General features: G+C 34.6%; 1 protein-coding gene across 3 annotated transcripts; it reads right to left on the bottom strand.

Moving 5' to 3' along the window:
- Positions 1-10,226: 10,226 nt before the first annotated feature.
- LOC131660331 (protein NLP5-like) lies at positions 10,227-14,628 on the bottom strand. Of its 3 annotated transcripts, XM_058929553.1 has the most exons (6): positions 14,418-14,628; positions 12,788-13,813; positions 12,407-12,454; positions 11,407-12,319; positions 10,611-11,311; positions 10,227-10,534 (listed from the first exon to the last, which is right to left on the bottom strand). In XM_058929553.1, exons 2-6 carry the CDS (start codon positions 13,667-13,669, stop codon positions 10,439-10,441), a joined length of 2,640 nt encoding a protein of 879 aa, XP_058785536.1. In that variant the 5' UTR covers positions 13,670-13,813; positions 14,418-14,628; the 3' UTR covers positions 10,227-10,438. The 3 variants fall into 3 exon arrangements, with proteins under 3 accessions (XP_058785536.1, XP_058785534.1, XP_058785535.1); XM_058929551.1 differs by having other exon boundaries at positions 10,228-11,311; XM_058929552.1 differs by lacking the exon at positions 14,418-14,628 and adding an exon at positions 14,062-14,383 and having other exon boundaries at positions 10,228-11,311.
- Between the last annotated feature and the right edge of the window lie 570 nt (positions 14,629-15,198).

Here is a 15,198-nt window from a genome sequence, read left to right as displayed (position 1 = left end):
GAGCAATTAGATCTTTATTTTAAATCCCCTTATTATATTTTTTGATGAATGTGTATTACATGAATAACAATTACGCTTATAATTTTATGGCAAATTAACAAGAACACTGCATCCAATTTTTTGGTGCACAACTCACTAATTTAGATGGTAACTCCCTAATTCTTTTGACGAATTCAAAATTAAACTAGGCATTTCTAAGTTCGTTAACCCTAAATCCAAAACTTATAATTACTCATTCCTGGTTGATTACTAAGTTGAACAATTTCCCTAATTCATATCGGTGCACTTACGATCAATAATCTCAACTGAATTAAAATCACTTTGTGCGCTCGTCAACATACAAAGAGCAGTAAGAACAAGAACAATTGAATAAAAATTATAACATAAAAGTATTCAAATAATCTCAAACATTAATATATGATCTAGTATACTACAATTAGGTTCATCTCAAACATTCATAGATACCTCAGATTGTATTTACCAAAGCAATAGACTTAGTAAAAATGTACCAAATTCTAGAAATTACTAATATACACATACTCTCATAAGAAGGAAAAGTAGACAGTGGAAATTTTTGGCTCAAACCTTACCAGTTGAGTAATATAAAGATTGAGTACAAGTAGTCGGCTTCCCTTTTCTTCATCAATTGTTAATCTGCAAAGGAGCTTCGTTGTTGATCATTTTTGTTCATTCTTTTCCAGTGAATTTTACTTTTCTTTTTCATATTGGCACTAGTAAGGTAGCAAATCATAACTGAAAGAAACAACACAACAAACTATAAAGAATATGTTCATCATCTATCTTAGCTTAGTTTTGATGAAGACAAAAGTTTATCATAGAAGAAAGATTAAAGAAGAAAAAAAAATTAAAATCAAGTATCAAGATTGAATAAGCTTTGGAAATCAAATGATTAAATCATGAAAATTAAGTTACAATGTCAGTTCATATGTATATAAGCTTTAGATGCTCAAAATCTTTTCATCTAAATCATTTTATGTTTTCTAAACATCCATGCATGATTGTCATTCAAGGAACAACTTTTAAAAGGCAAAATTTTAAGTTTGTAAGTGAGTAAATCGATTTACTTAATTGGTCAATCGATTACATGATCTTTGATTGAAAAAGATGATTTTCATAAATTTTGGCGTTTTGAAACCACCACAATCTTACTTTTTTTAAACAGCACATTGGTTTGTAAACTGTGGCAGTTTGAAACGGCCGTAATTTGCACAGTTTTTATGAAACATCATACTATTTTGAAAAATATGAACCATTATGATTCTAAATCAGTGCGAACCTTCATGTAAATATTTCAAACTTTTCCATCTATTCCAAGAGGTATTCATGGAATATATTTAAACCATTTTTCATCATATTTTTCACTAGCCTCTTTCATTAATCATTTTTACATACAATTCAAAATAGTTCTTAGAATTATCCATCACTTTAAGTCATGAAATTTTAAGTATAAAATTTCAAATCTTTGAAAAGTTTCATTTATTGTCAAGAGCACTTAAAATATTATACTTTGAATTGTATTCAAGTGGAAGAGAATAGAAAAATTGTTTATCTTGAAACTCAAGCTAAGTTGAAAAGATTATTCAAATTCTATTCAAAATTTGTATTGTTTGTACACCATAGTTTTTTGTGTGATCATTAAAGTGTTTTGGTGATTACTGTAAAAGGTTATTTGAATCAGGGTGATTCAAAGTCCACCATAACTTTGGAGCTTGTGAAATCAAGGAAATGACGCGCTTCTATGTTGTGGTCTTGATGTAAGGCTTGTACCAAGATCTAACTTAGAAAAAAAATCCTTCAAGGTGTGAAGGAACTAGATGTATACTTGGTTGATAAGGGGATCTAGTATAATTGCCTTGTGTTCTTTACTTTTATACATTCTACTTTCTGCATTTTATTATCTTAAGAACCTAACATTCAATATCTCACTTCTGGAAAAATAATAAGATAGGATCCTAAGCGTAAAACCAAAAAAAACTGGACAACCTTAATTAAACCCCCTCTTAGGTTGCACTCTAAAATTACATAAACTTGTTCATTAATTAAAACATAGAAAAGTAGTACAAAAGGGGAAGAGTATTCCTAACGCTAGTTACCACTCTTGCTTGGATCAAAGTATAATAGGGAAAATAAACTGAAATAAAAACTAAAATTGAAAGCTAAAACTCCTAAATCATATGTTTTCGAAGTTGAAGTAGTTGTGCAGATCATTCATATCTTCATGGTAGTTTGTGTTTTTTCTTGCCCATGTATTCCTCATCTCAGCTCTCCTATGAGCTAAGGCTTAATCTTGCATTATGAAGTACATCTCCATGTCCGTAGCAGTGGTAAAATGCCCTGTAAATTCTGAACGGGCATGTGATCATTGTGGGTATCATAGAAAGACTTATAACTATATCCAAATATTGGAGGTTCAGCATAATAGTTGGGTGAAATTTTATTGTCCCAACTTGTCATGCCAAGTGCATACTCTTCCAGTCTTTGCAAGCAGTTAGGTGCGTATTGTTGTTGCTGTGGTGCTCCTTCAGGTTGTTTGATATCAATATGGTAGGATTGCTTTTACTCTTCTTGTTGTGCTTCATCTTGGATTCCTTCATTAATTGGATGTGTGGGGATCCTTCTCATGGAACTTTTGTTGATTGGCAGCATATGGATGACCATCACATCATTAGGGTTACTTGGAACTCCAACTAACCTACACAACTCATTAATAACACAAAAATGTACTTGATATTTTTACCAATTAACAACCTAACTTTAATTGACTCCTAATTTAGAATTGCCATCAGAGTCATACACCTTTTCACAATAAATACAGACTGTTGGGTGCAGACTATAGAGTTTGAACAATAAAAAATGCCTAAGCTTTTGGCATTTGGCGCATCTTCCTAGTGCATAATCTCTAATATTTTCCCCTTACAATCACCCACTGGTCCCTAGGTTGAAAAAATTCATTTTTAATGACCTTACACATTTTCTCTGTCATACTTATACTTGTCTCGACGCGAACAATACCCGAGTGCACGAACGGTCGAAATTCATTTTTTATTAGGGTGTTTAACGAGACGTTGAATCTCTCTCATATGTATGCGATGGAGAACTCAAAGCTGCATAATTATGGGTAGCAAATTAGTGTTTGTTGGTTGATTTTAGTGAACGATGTTTATGTCACATTCTAGTGGTTAAACATTGTTTGTTGCTCGCGTGTCGGAGGCTGGAGTGTTTGTCTGTTTCACATTGGAATGGATAAAACATCATTTGCTTGTGAAATTTTTTTGGTCGCGCTTGTGCCAAAAATGTAAATTTGATTGGTTTAAATGATTTTTAGGCGGAAGACGAATGATGTGCATCCAATTGTTCTTTTTCATCCATGTTTATTTTATGAAAATTGTCTTGGCAAAATATGAGTAACCGATAGAAATAAAGTGTACACTTTGCATATATTTACCAGGGGATCAAAAGGATGGGCATTCAATCGTTCTTTTCAGTCCAAATTTAATTATGTATTTTCGGGTGGACGAAGAATAATCGGTTGGAACAAAGTGTACACTTTGCATCCGATTATTCAGGGATCAAGGTGCATCCAATCCTTTTTCGTCCAATTTTTATTTTAAAAAATGATTGGAGATAAATTTGAATAATTATCAAAATGGCATTGGTTTTAATTGTGAAAAATAGTTTAATTTTGTTATTTTGGGCGGAAGACGACTAATCAGTAAGAACGAAGTGTAGACTTTGAGCTCGGTTATTTGAGGATAAAAAGAGTATACACTCAATTTTCCTTTTTTAATCTAATTTTTTATTAAGAACATTTTTAGTAGAAAACAAATGATTAATTTGAACAAAGTGTACACTCTGCGCTCGATTATTTGAGGATAAAAAAAATGTACACTCAATTTTCCTTTTTTTAATTCGATTTATCGGGAAAATATTTTGATTTCTCAGGATTCACATAATGCACGAATTGAGTTAACGTGCAATTCGCATTACATAAGGCAACATATCGTGTGAAACCTAATGCCGCATGCAAACACACAACAAACTGTCAGCAATGAAATTTGGCGCCTGACGTGCGTAATACTTCAGATTCTATTACAATAATAACGCAAAATATCAAAATGCATATGAGTCAGACGTATATACATCAAGATTATAAGCAAACAAAATCAGAAAGTCAAACTTCTAAACCAAACTCAAAATATTTTCTTCCTTTTACTATCGTCACAACAAAAACCAATAACAATGATACCAAATCGAACAACCAAATAGGGGGAAAATTGTTGTGAGGGAGTTCACGATTAATTGATGATTGATGAAAGAATGAAGGCAGTGCGATGCAAGGGTTGCCAAAGAAGAAGTTTTAATGGGAGAACAATGTCGGTGTGAATGGTTGTTGTTGTGAGAATGTTAAAAAGAAGGCGATGCGTTTGTGATATCGATGAAGGAAGGATGTGAAGGATGGCGTCGTGTATGAGGGAGAGTGGCGACGAGAAGAATGTGACTCGCTAGAGAGACAGGATCGTGAATGAAGAAGAATAAGCTCTCTTCTTCCACTTTGGATCCTCTCCTTCATTTTCTCTCCTTCCCTCTCCATCCTCTCTATCTCTCTTAATTTCATTCTCCCTCTTGATTAAATTTTGTTTTTTATTGATGAGTGAGAGTGAGATTAAGAGAGAGATAGAGAGGATGGAGAGGGAAGGAGAGAAAAATGAAGGAGAAGATCCAAGTGCCTCTTCTTCTATTTTTTTTTAGTTTTTGTTTTTTCTTTTCTGATTTGAGAGCAATGTAGACGCCATCTTTTTTCCTTTTCTATTGGTCTCCCTTTATACCAACTAGTCTCTTCTTTTTATACCCAATTTTAGGGTTTTTTCCCTTAGTCAAATACCAATTTTGACCTTGTGCATTTTATTTTAATCAAACATTAAAAGTGGATTAGAGCTATCATTATTATTTTTTGTTTTGTACTATTTAAAATTTCACAAACAAAGATCAAAATTAAATCTAACTACATACTTCTCTTTTGATTTTTCTATAATTAAAACGAATAACTAACAAACTCGATTTATTTATTTATTACATATTTTCTAGAATGCAAAACAAATAAATATATCACGATTTAAAGGAGAAAATTTTATCGTTGGTCAAAATTGGGGTATGGCATTTGCCCCTATTTAATTACCTTTAACCTGGAAGTGTGAATGACATAGGTCTTCATGCATTTATAGTGAAATATAACTAAACACAAAAGAACGCCAATTTTGTCCATCGAGACACTGAAAGAAATATGAATCAGTAAAAGTAATTAAAATAGGATGGGAAGACAAATCGTCAACAACTCAAGAGTTAATGTTTAGATCAATGGTAAGGAGATCATCGTAAACTTGAGAATTGATGCTTAAATCAAAGTAAGGATATCATCTTCAACTCGAAAGTTGATGCTTAGATCAAGGTAAATATAACGTCGTCAACTCGAGAGTTTATGTTTAGATCAAGGTAAAGAGATTATCGTCAACTTGAGAGTTGATGCTTAGATCAAGGTAAAGAGATCGTCGTCAACTCGAGAGTTAATTATCAGATCAGAGTATGAAAATCGTAAACAAATGAAGACTATATGCTTATATCATGGTAAGGATATCGTTTTTTACTCAAGAGTTGATGCTTAGATCACAAGTAGTATATTCATTATGGAAATATGTTGATGAATGATTAGGATCGCTTAAGATGATTGTTCACTTGGAAAGATTCTTGAATGGACTCATTGGGGAGAATACTTGTTGGGGGAAGACCATTTAATGGGTATCCAACAAGATATATTGTTGAAACCAGAAACTCACTTAGGGAGTTGCAACTAGTTTAGCTAGGTATTACTCTGGACTTCAATGAATGGTCACACAATCCTGTCTTATGTTATGCATTCTTTGTGCAGATGCATTTGATGATGTGTGATATGCCTTCGATTACTTGGTAGATATGATACGCATAAAATGTGATGATTAATTAATGTGTGTAATTTGTTTGAAAATGATTTGATTGTTAGGTGAGAACTGGACTTGGAAAATGATTTGATTGACAAGCAAGAACTGGACTTAAAAATGATTTGATTTCTAGGCTAGAATTGGACTTGCAAAAATGATTTGATTCCCAGGCGAGAACAAGACTTGAAAATGACTTGATTGCCATATGAGATTTCAAATTGAAAATAATTTGATTTCCAAGTGAGAACTACTTGAAAATAATTTGATTTCAAGGCGAGAGCTAGATTACAAATGATTTGATTTCCAAGTGAAAATTGGACTTGAAAATGATTCGATTGCCATGCGAAAACTGGACTCGAAAATGATTTGATTTTCACACGAGGACTGGATTTAAAAATGATTTGATTTACACGCAAGAACTCGACTTAAAAATGATTTGATTGCCAAGCGGAAATGTGACTCAAAAATGATTTGATTTCCAGGCCAGAACTGGACTCAGAAAATGATTTGATTTCCAGGCAAGAACTGGACTTGAAAATGATTTGATTATCAGACGAGAATTGTACTTGAAAATGGTTTAATGACCAGGCGATAATTGGACTTTAAAATGATTTGATTACCATGCGAGGATTGAACTTGTAAATGATTTGATAAATTTTGAACAAGCATCGGATTCTGAAAAAGAAAAGAGCTTCGACTTTGTCAGACAAGTAATGGTCTTTGGGAATGAAAGTAAATGCCACACATGACTCGTGTTATGCATGAGATTTATTTTTATGAAGTATGATGATTGTCTATGCGATATTAGTTTGAGAAAGGCATGAAGTGTGACGACGAATCGATGCATGCAATGGGGTGTGTTGCATAAGGTTGAGCTTTTGTGAGGTTCCAAGTAAGATTGGTCTTTTGTGAGGTGTCAAGCACGATTGGGCTTTTGTGAGGTGCCAAACAATATTTGACTTTTGATGTTTGATCTTTAATACTTGGATTAAAAGGATTTTTGGTGATGTTATATTCAAGCTATGGGAATATGCCAGGTGAATAAGATGATTTGCATGGTTTGATGCTAGAGAAATGCAACATGATTAATGCATGAGGATGATTTATACAATTAATTCAGGATTTCCAAAGTTCCTCTGTGGCGGGTAATGGATGGAAGGATTATTTTGCATCAAGGTTTTTATTGAAGGAAAAGGTTATCTGATAGCATATTGCGTTAGCATGACCTCCCGACACCCTTTTGAACTCAATGGTTATTGATGTGTTGTTGGACTCGTTTGAGCAGCTTGAATTATGGACTTGGCTAGCCCCCATCAATGATTATACTGCTTATCATGCCCTATTTTGTTGGATCTTTGAAGGAATTTGATTCCAAATAAGTTTTGAAACAGCTTGCCACAATATGGCCTTGAAATGACTTGCCCTATAATTTTGAATCATGAAGCACTCAGTCCTTGGTTAACCAATTTTTGGAGTGGTTTGCCTTTGATTGATCGAATCTTGAAGCGGTTTTCCAAACTTGATCGATTCTTGAAGTGATTTACCCTCTGATTAATCAATTTTTAAAGTGATTTACCTTAGATTAATCGTATCTTAATGCAGTTTTCCCCTGCTTAACATGGACTTAAGGTAATTTTCCCCTTATGTGATCATTTACGAATGATCAAGCTCCGCAACTGATTATACATTGTTGGAACTTCCATGATGCTGAGTGTTGACTTGCAGATTAAATTGTTCCTTTAAAATGGTAATTATAATGCACTGCTCATTCAGATTTTGAAATCGAGATCATTATTGTAATGATATTATGGTGTACAGTGAATGAATCATTGGTTAAAAGGCAATGTTGATTTAGACATTCAAAGTGTGAAAGATTATGCGAGAGCATGATACCAATACGGATGATTAGCAAATATATTTGGAGTCAGGTTAACGCAACCTTGCTATAGTATGCTTTCAAAATAAACTTTGCTTCAATTAGGTCTTTTGAAGGTTGTAACGTGACCTGGTTCATTGTTTTCTAACAAAGGATATAAGAGGCTTAAACATTTAATTTTAACCCACCCCATTCCCCTTGATGATCTTCGGTCCTACATTCAGTTAATTCAGCACACACATTCAATTTTTAGGAACATTTTGAAGGTGTAAAGGTAATACGGAAAAGTTCATACTTCTCTGTCAACATGTTAATTTTCGAATCTTTAACGTCTTGAGTTCCCTTGTAAAGTACTTGAAGAGAATTCCACATAAATTGTGCACTCTTATAATGTGAGATAGAGTAATGCACTTTAGCGCTTAATGCAGATATAAGTATATTCCTCTCCTTCAAATCATATAAAACCTTTTTGGTTTCATCATAAGTTCAATCATTTGGGAGTTTAATATAATCATCTAGTTCACTCTTAGGAATAAAAGTTTCGTCGGTGATTTCTACCCATAGATTCTTGTTAACTGAAATTAAGTGAACATACATGTTATCCTTTCAATAAGCATAATCTTTTCCTTTGAAAAGTGGTGCTCTAATGTATGCTCCCTTCGGATCATCGACACCCATATTCCAAAAAATTTGAGTCGCTTAGACCTGATTAAGAAACTAGGCTCTGAGGCCAAGTGTTTTGTGAGAATATGGATAAATAACGGTCTAGAGGGGGTGAATAGACCTCCCAGAATAAAACGTTTTGCATGGCTGAAGCAAACCTTGCGTAAAAGAGTTTATGCTTATTGATCGAAAGATATGTCTGTCTACTCAAACAGTTCACAAAGTGTCCAAGATGAACTATAGAATTAACCATAAATTACAAACCAATTGTATCTCACAATTATTCGATTTCATGGGAAGTGTTATTGAACAACTTTCAGTAGGCTTAAGATTCTACTATCAAAATCTTTAGACTTAATTCACACTAAGACAGAGTAAAACTACCGATTCTAACAAAACATGTTACTTACATAACAAATCTCTACTTCCAATATGATAAATCCTATCAACATGCGATTCTAGAAAACAATAAAAGCAACTTAATCATGCGATCAACTACAAATTTAAATGAGCGAGAGAGGGAGAGATGTACACCAGGATTTATAGTGGTTCGACACATTCTTTCTCGCTTTGTGCTTAATTCACTATCCAATGGTTTTTCATTGAAAATTTGATTGTCTTCCACTATGATTTGCAACAATATTACAAGAGTTCGTACAACCACTAGTCCATAAGTTTAACACTAAAAAGATAAAAACTCTTCGTTTTGGATCTTGACTTGTACACAGTTTCACAAATTGACCTCTATGTGAAATCTTTACTCGGATTTGCTTCTTGAACCTTCCACCTCCTACAAACTGCTCCTAAGTCTCTGTCTGCATCAATTTCCACATAATTTCGCTAGTATCTTAGGTATTTGACTGTCCGAAAATTGATAAGAACTCCTACCCTGTTTGTAGACTTTCACACAGTACTATTAAAGTCAGCTTAGAGAGTAGAACCTCCTTCTTTTTCACTAGAATTGTGACAACTAAACAAACAACTGAGAAAGAGATTCAAATATAAGACTAAAACAAAGTAAAGCTTAAGGGACAAGCAATAAAACCACAGAGAATATCTCCTCCTCGATGCATCAGAGACATGCAACTTCAGTAATAGCCGACAAGAACTATCGCTTCACTATCATCTTCAAGCTTATTCCTTCTTTGGTCTATGATGTGTTTGAAATATAGAGTCAAATACCCGTAATGCTTGAAAATTTGAGTATGATCAGCCCGGATTGTGCCATAAACCATGTCTAATCTCTTGATTTGACTCCTTTAAACACATAACAGGCAATTATGACATCTTTCATTCTAAAAAACACGCGAAAGATTTTTTTTCTTTCAATATCCATTTGATTATATTTATGATGATTCTATTCCTACTCTCAGCAGGACCACACACATTCACATATTTGCTGGGAAACCATACAAGGCGTACGACCAGAGAGTTTGATAAATAAACTACTGTCCTCCTAGTTGTAAAGCAGTTAATTGATTAATCCACTAAGTAGAAATCCATAAGAGTGTGAAAGCATCATGGATCTCATTTAGACCACAATCACGTGTCTTTATGCATTGGAAACAACAATCTTATGAAGTTTAAGTTAAAATACACCAAAGCTGAAGTATGATAGTCCTTAACCATATTAAATAATGATATGCTTTGAGTTTAAACGTGCTGTCACACACATTAATCAGTTAAGATTAACATTACTCAAACTCACACTATAGCAACTCAGATTGAAGTGTAAATTATACAAAAGTTGAGCCTGCTTATTGCTTCTAGTATATAATCTATAAGGATATACAAAAGTTTATCCTCATAGTCTAACAAAATAATACAATTTCTTTAAGCTACAAACTTGTAAGATTTACTTTGAACATTATTCACATACATGACAAAGGATTTTCCTATCTAAATTCTAAAGAACTCCTGATAAAATTACTTGAGGTTTGCAGACAAAGTTTGATAGTACTAGCCTCAGAAGATTGACAAACATCAATGCACTCCTCCAAATCTGCATCACAAGTTAGTAATACCCATTCATAATCATCGTCCAAATATTTGATATCGAATTTGCTCATGTCACTTACATTAAATCTCCTAGCAACTTCCTGCACGAGATCTTCGTAACTCCAGTTCTTTGGCAACCTAAACCGGGCTTTCTCGTCTCCGAATGTAATTTTTACTTTGTGAGCATCTTCCTTTTGAGATGCTTTGTGAGCGGTTTTTATAAAGGGTTGGAGATACTCGGTTTTCGGGTGTTCGCCAAGTGTTTCCTGGCTTTGTGATCTTGGTATGAGTTTTGTTTTATTATCTTGAATCAGACTTTTAAGTTCTGTTTCACTTCGGATTCTCTTCAACACGTCAACGGAATCTTCACCGACGGATAGATCTTTGATACTACCAGCAGCAACATTGCTTGTATGGTGCTGTTGCTCGGACATGCTGGAACAGGAATGGCTTGAAAAGGAACTTTGACTACATGAAGACGAAGGTGATTTCGACGCACCTTCTGGACTCAACGTGTTGGGATCGGGCTGTATGCTTAATGAGACTGGATTATCGATTTGATTCAGAGTTGAGATCAGGGTGGTTCCTGATAAGTTTGGAGACGATAGATCCGAGAATTTTGAATAGAAGGAATCAAATTGAAATGAACCAGAGGCACCTTGAACCGAGTCAATGACAAGTTGAAGTTTCTGCAAGGAGTGACCAACCTTTTTTATCTTCCGAGAAGGCCAACGCTTAATACCATGTTGCCGGCATATCCTTTTCAGGGTTGTAGTACAGACTGGAAAATTCAATAAAAAATATGATATTAGCGAAAAACTTCTAATAGATAATCACATTGCATAAGCCAATTGTATGCTTGTGCATAAGGCTTACCGCCAATATTCTTTGCAGCATCTTTTAGACTTCCGGCGAAATATTGCCTCAGGACTTGAAGAGTGATAGTTTTCTCCGCCTTGACCCGTCTTTTCTCTCCTGTTTTATTTACTCCCAAACTTGACAAGAAGCTACCCTGAACAGAAGGAGAACACTCCCTACCATGGTCAGCATCTTCTTTTAAGATAAGATTTTCTTGTCGCCGCCTTTGTTCTGAGAATTTTTTACTCATTGTTTCGATAAACTTTTCTTCGCTACCCAATGAGGCAGCTGTTCTCCTGTCTTGGAGGTCCGGCCTAATTGCATTCCTAGCGAATCCACTATCCGCGGCAATGGCCATTACTTCATTAAGTGATAAGTTATTTTTCTCCAATTCCTTATTGGTTATAACTCGCAAGCTGCGGCAAACCCTTTGAATAATCATGGACAGTGATGTGAGCATCTTTTTCTGTTCTTCACTGTCGTTGCAATCTACAGGCAAGAAGAACTCAAGAACATAGTCATCCAAAGTACTATAGATGCTTCGGAGTCGTATGGCAACTGCAGCCCGCAACCCAAACAACCTGGCATGATGAGACAGTGGATAATCGGTCTTGCTTAAAGAAGTAATGTCAGCCGAGAAGCACGGTTGGTTTGTCATAAAAGCACCCCCGGCAACACCTTGGCCTATTAACAAGTGATGCTCCATGCAAGCCTCGTGAAAAAACCTGGCCGAGGAATCACCAACATAGCAAGCATGTTCCACTGGAGAGATACAGCGTGCATAATTATCATCAGAATGCCGGCAACCATCTTTTCCCTGTTGGATGCAAGAAACCCAAGTCTGAGCCAAAGGTAATTTGTGCATTTCACATGCAGATCTCAAAACCTCTTGAATCTCGGGTAGTGCGGTTTCGTAGGACTTGTCACGTGCCTGGTAAAATAGAACCGGTTTGTTAAGAGGAATTTGAGAATTTACTGAGTTCGTTAAAATCTTCAACAGAGATGATTATCTATGTACCTTCACATTCTGGAGGCTTGAATGTCCAGAGCTTCTGAGATCAACAACCTGCAAGTTAACAACTTTCCCCAATCATTAAACTAGTATTAATGAGTTCTGACTTTTGACGACCTTATGTATGGCATGTTATGTACGGCATGTAAACGTATTCGTCGCCTTAAGCACTTATATGGAAATGTGTAAAAAGGAGCAATTTGATATGTAAAAGTGCAGTTTATTCCTTTCGAAACCATAAATATCACGCTGAATGGAACCTAAAATTCCACTGTTCTAAAACCAAAAGTTCTTTGTTTCGTGATCTTTTGGGTTTCATGCATCCTTGTGTTGTAAAAATGACATGAAACAAACAAAAACTTTATGCAAATATGGAAGGAGAAAAACCTCAAGCGCTTTGCAAACTGTCTCAAGTTCACGGCCATAGTTGCTCTGCTGGGTAGTCATCACCACTTCAATAACGCCCAAACATGTCCGACTCCCTTGTTCAAAGACTGGAACTGCTAATGTTCCGTGTATATCACACTCTTGAGCATGGTCAACTCGCGGATACTCTTCACTCCTGAAGAATCGAACATCAGGTGTCCACTCAGGAATCTTATCCCTATAAACTCGACCAGGCAAACCTGCCACCAACTCCTTCGAGTCCTCCTCCTCTGCGGAAAACTGATATCTCACTGAAATTTCTCGGTACTTTGCTAGGTTTAAAGAACTTGATTCAAGTGAAAAAGGAAGATCATTAGCCCTCAGAATCGGCCTATCATCCCCTCTATTAACCGGCACCCATATTTGTATAAGCATATCCTTGTTCCTATTGAAATCCTTGATCCACCTGAGAGCTCGTATCAGCTTCTCCGTTATGGAAGATCCACCACGTCCTTGATTAGGCGTCGGCGGAATCCACAATCTACTAACCCCTTCACCCAAACGCGTCTCAAACTCACACTCTTGCCGGTCACTACAACCAACATTATTAACCATAATCCTATTTTCTTGTTCAGTACCAAGAGGATCATCTTGTAATTCATTCCGATCCTCAATGCGGGGTGGCTCGTTATTCTCCAAGACAGGCCAAGAAAACGACGGGTCAAAGATTGGATTTGAAAAGGGAGAACTTTGCAGCAAGAACTCAGATCCATCCGCAGAAGCTTCCAACCAACAACCATCTAACAAAAGCTCACTCATATAATCAAAATCCATTGAATTTACATCTTGCGGCGGTGCTTCCATCATGGTTGCAGATGATGTAACAGCAGCACCATCTCCCATGATGGACGTCCTTCTACTAATTCTTTCTCCACAAACCAAACCAAACCAAACCAAAATTTACTTTTACTAGAATCTATAGATGTATCAACCACCAAACAGATCTGAAAAACCCTTGTCTTGTTGTCAAAAGAGTTGAAAATTTATCTGTCCAAAGCAGTAAATGATGTGAGTAATACTAAAAAAAAATAACAAAATGATGACTATTATTAGATTAAGCCATTCTTTCTTTTCATTAGAAAAGAGTCAAAAGAGGAATAACAAATTATGATGATTTTATAAAAACTAAAAAAGGAACTCAAATTTTTCACAACTCCACTCTCACAGAAATAGAATATATTCCAAAAAAGTATAAATCCAGTGAAGCAAAAACCAAAAAGGGGGAAAAGGAAAACCTAAAAGTAAGAAGAAAGTTGAAATAGAATACTCAAAAACAGAATCTCATCCACCAAGTGTGAGCCTCAAAAACACACACAAACACACTTGCACTTGACTGAAAGATTCTGCAGTAAATGAATATAATGATTTGATTATATATGTGGAAAACAGAAAGAAAGCATAGCATATAACTAACAAGTTGAATTGAAAAGTAACAACAACAAAAAAAGAATAACTCTCCATATATGTAAAGATTCTCGGAGATACCCAACCATGTTTCATTGATTAAACCGTACTGTAACAAACACCAATAATGTTTCATCGAATTCATATATAGATAGTAACAAGTTGTGAAAGATGAGAGAAAAAAAACCTTGGTAATGGTAGCAATAGAACAAGACAAGAAGAAAATGATTCCAAGCAGAGAGAGAGAAGGAGAAGATACTGATGAGGAGGATTCAATTGAATATAATTGATACTAGTACCCTACAATACATACATCACAAAACTCGGTTACTGACTCGTTTTAAAGTCAAACTAAAAAGCTGAGTTGAGTTGAACTCGACACACTTCAACAACATAACACAAAGCGGTTACCTCTATTCTATTCTATGATTCATTGTCTTTTCATTTTCTATGCTTATGTCATTCTTTTTAATGTTTTTTTAATTTCATTTTGAGACTAATATTAGTAATTAATTAGTTATGAGTATTTATTTGGTTTGCCGGAATCAGAATCCTTCCAACTTGGTGACGTTTGCCATGATATGATATACTCTTTATTTTGGAGTTTCTCCATTCCTATGTGTTTTTTTTTATAACCATTCCTTTTTCTTTTTCTTTTTTTAGTTTTTGTTGATTACCAATCCTATGTGTAATTTTTATTTGTTTTAGTTTTTATTTGTTTCAAGTTTAAAAATCAAATTTTTGAGAATATATGAATTTTGTTTTAAGTTTGAAAATAATTATTTCTGGAAATAAAGATTTTATGAAAAACAATTTTTATATTTTCATGGAATTATTTTTAAATAAGAGGATGAGAACGTAGATTTCTATGAAATTTTATATATTTTTTAAAAATAATTAATTAAAATCATAATTTTCTCAATGAATATCAAAATTGTCAAACAATTTGTCAAAATTTTATTTTCTCA

This window comes from Vicia villosa, linkage group LG3 (genome assembly GCF_029867415.1).
Source record: "Vicia villosa cultivar HV-30 ecotype Madison, WI linkage group LG3, Vvil1.0, whole genome shotgun sequence".
NCBI classification, from domain to species: domain Eukaryota; kingdom Viridiplantae; phylum Streptophyta; class Magnoliopsida; order Fabales; family Fabaceae; genus Vicia; species Vicia villosa.
This window is presented reverse-complemented; position numbering and strand designations above follow the sequence as displayed.

Excerpts from the sequence above, each read along its gene's own strand:
- LOC131660331 (XM_058929551.1), bottom strand. The coding sequence starts at position 13,669 with ATGGGAGATGGTGCTGCTGTTACATCATCTGCAACCATGATGGAAGCA. Across the intron at positions 12,320-12,406 it reads CAAGCCTCCAGAATGTGAAG|GCACGTGACAAGTCCTACGA; the intron begins GTACATAGATAA and ends CTATTTTACCAG. Across the intron at positions 11,312-11,406 it reads TGCTGCAAAGAATATTGGCG|TCTGTACTACAACCCTGAAA; the intron begins GTAAGCCTTATG and ends TGAATTTTCCAG.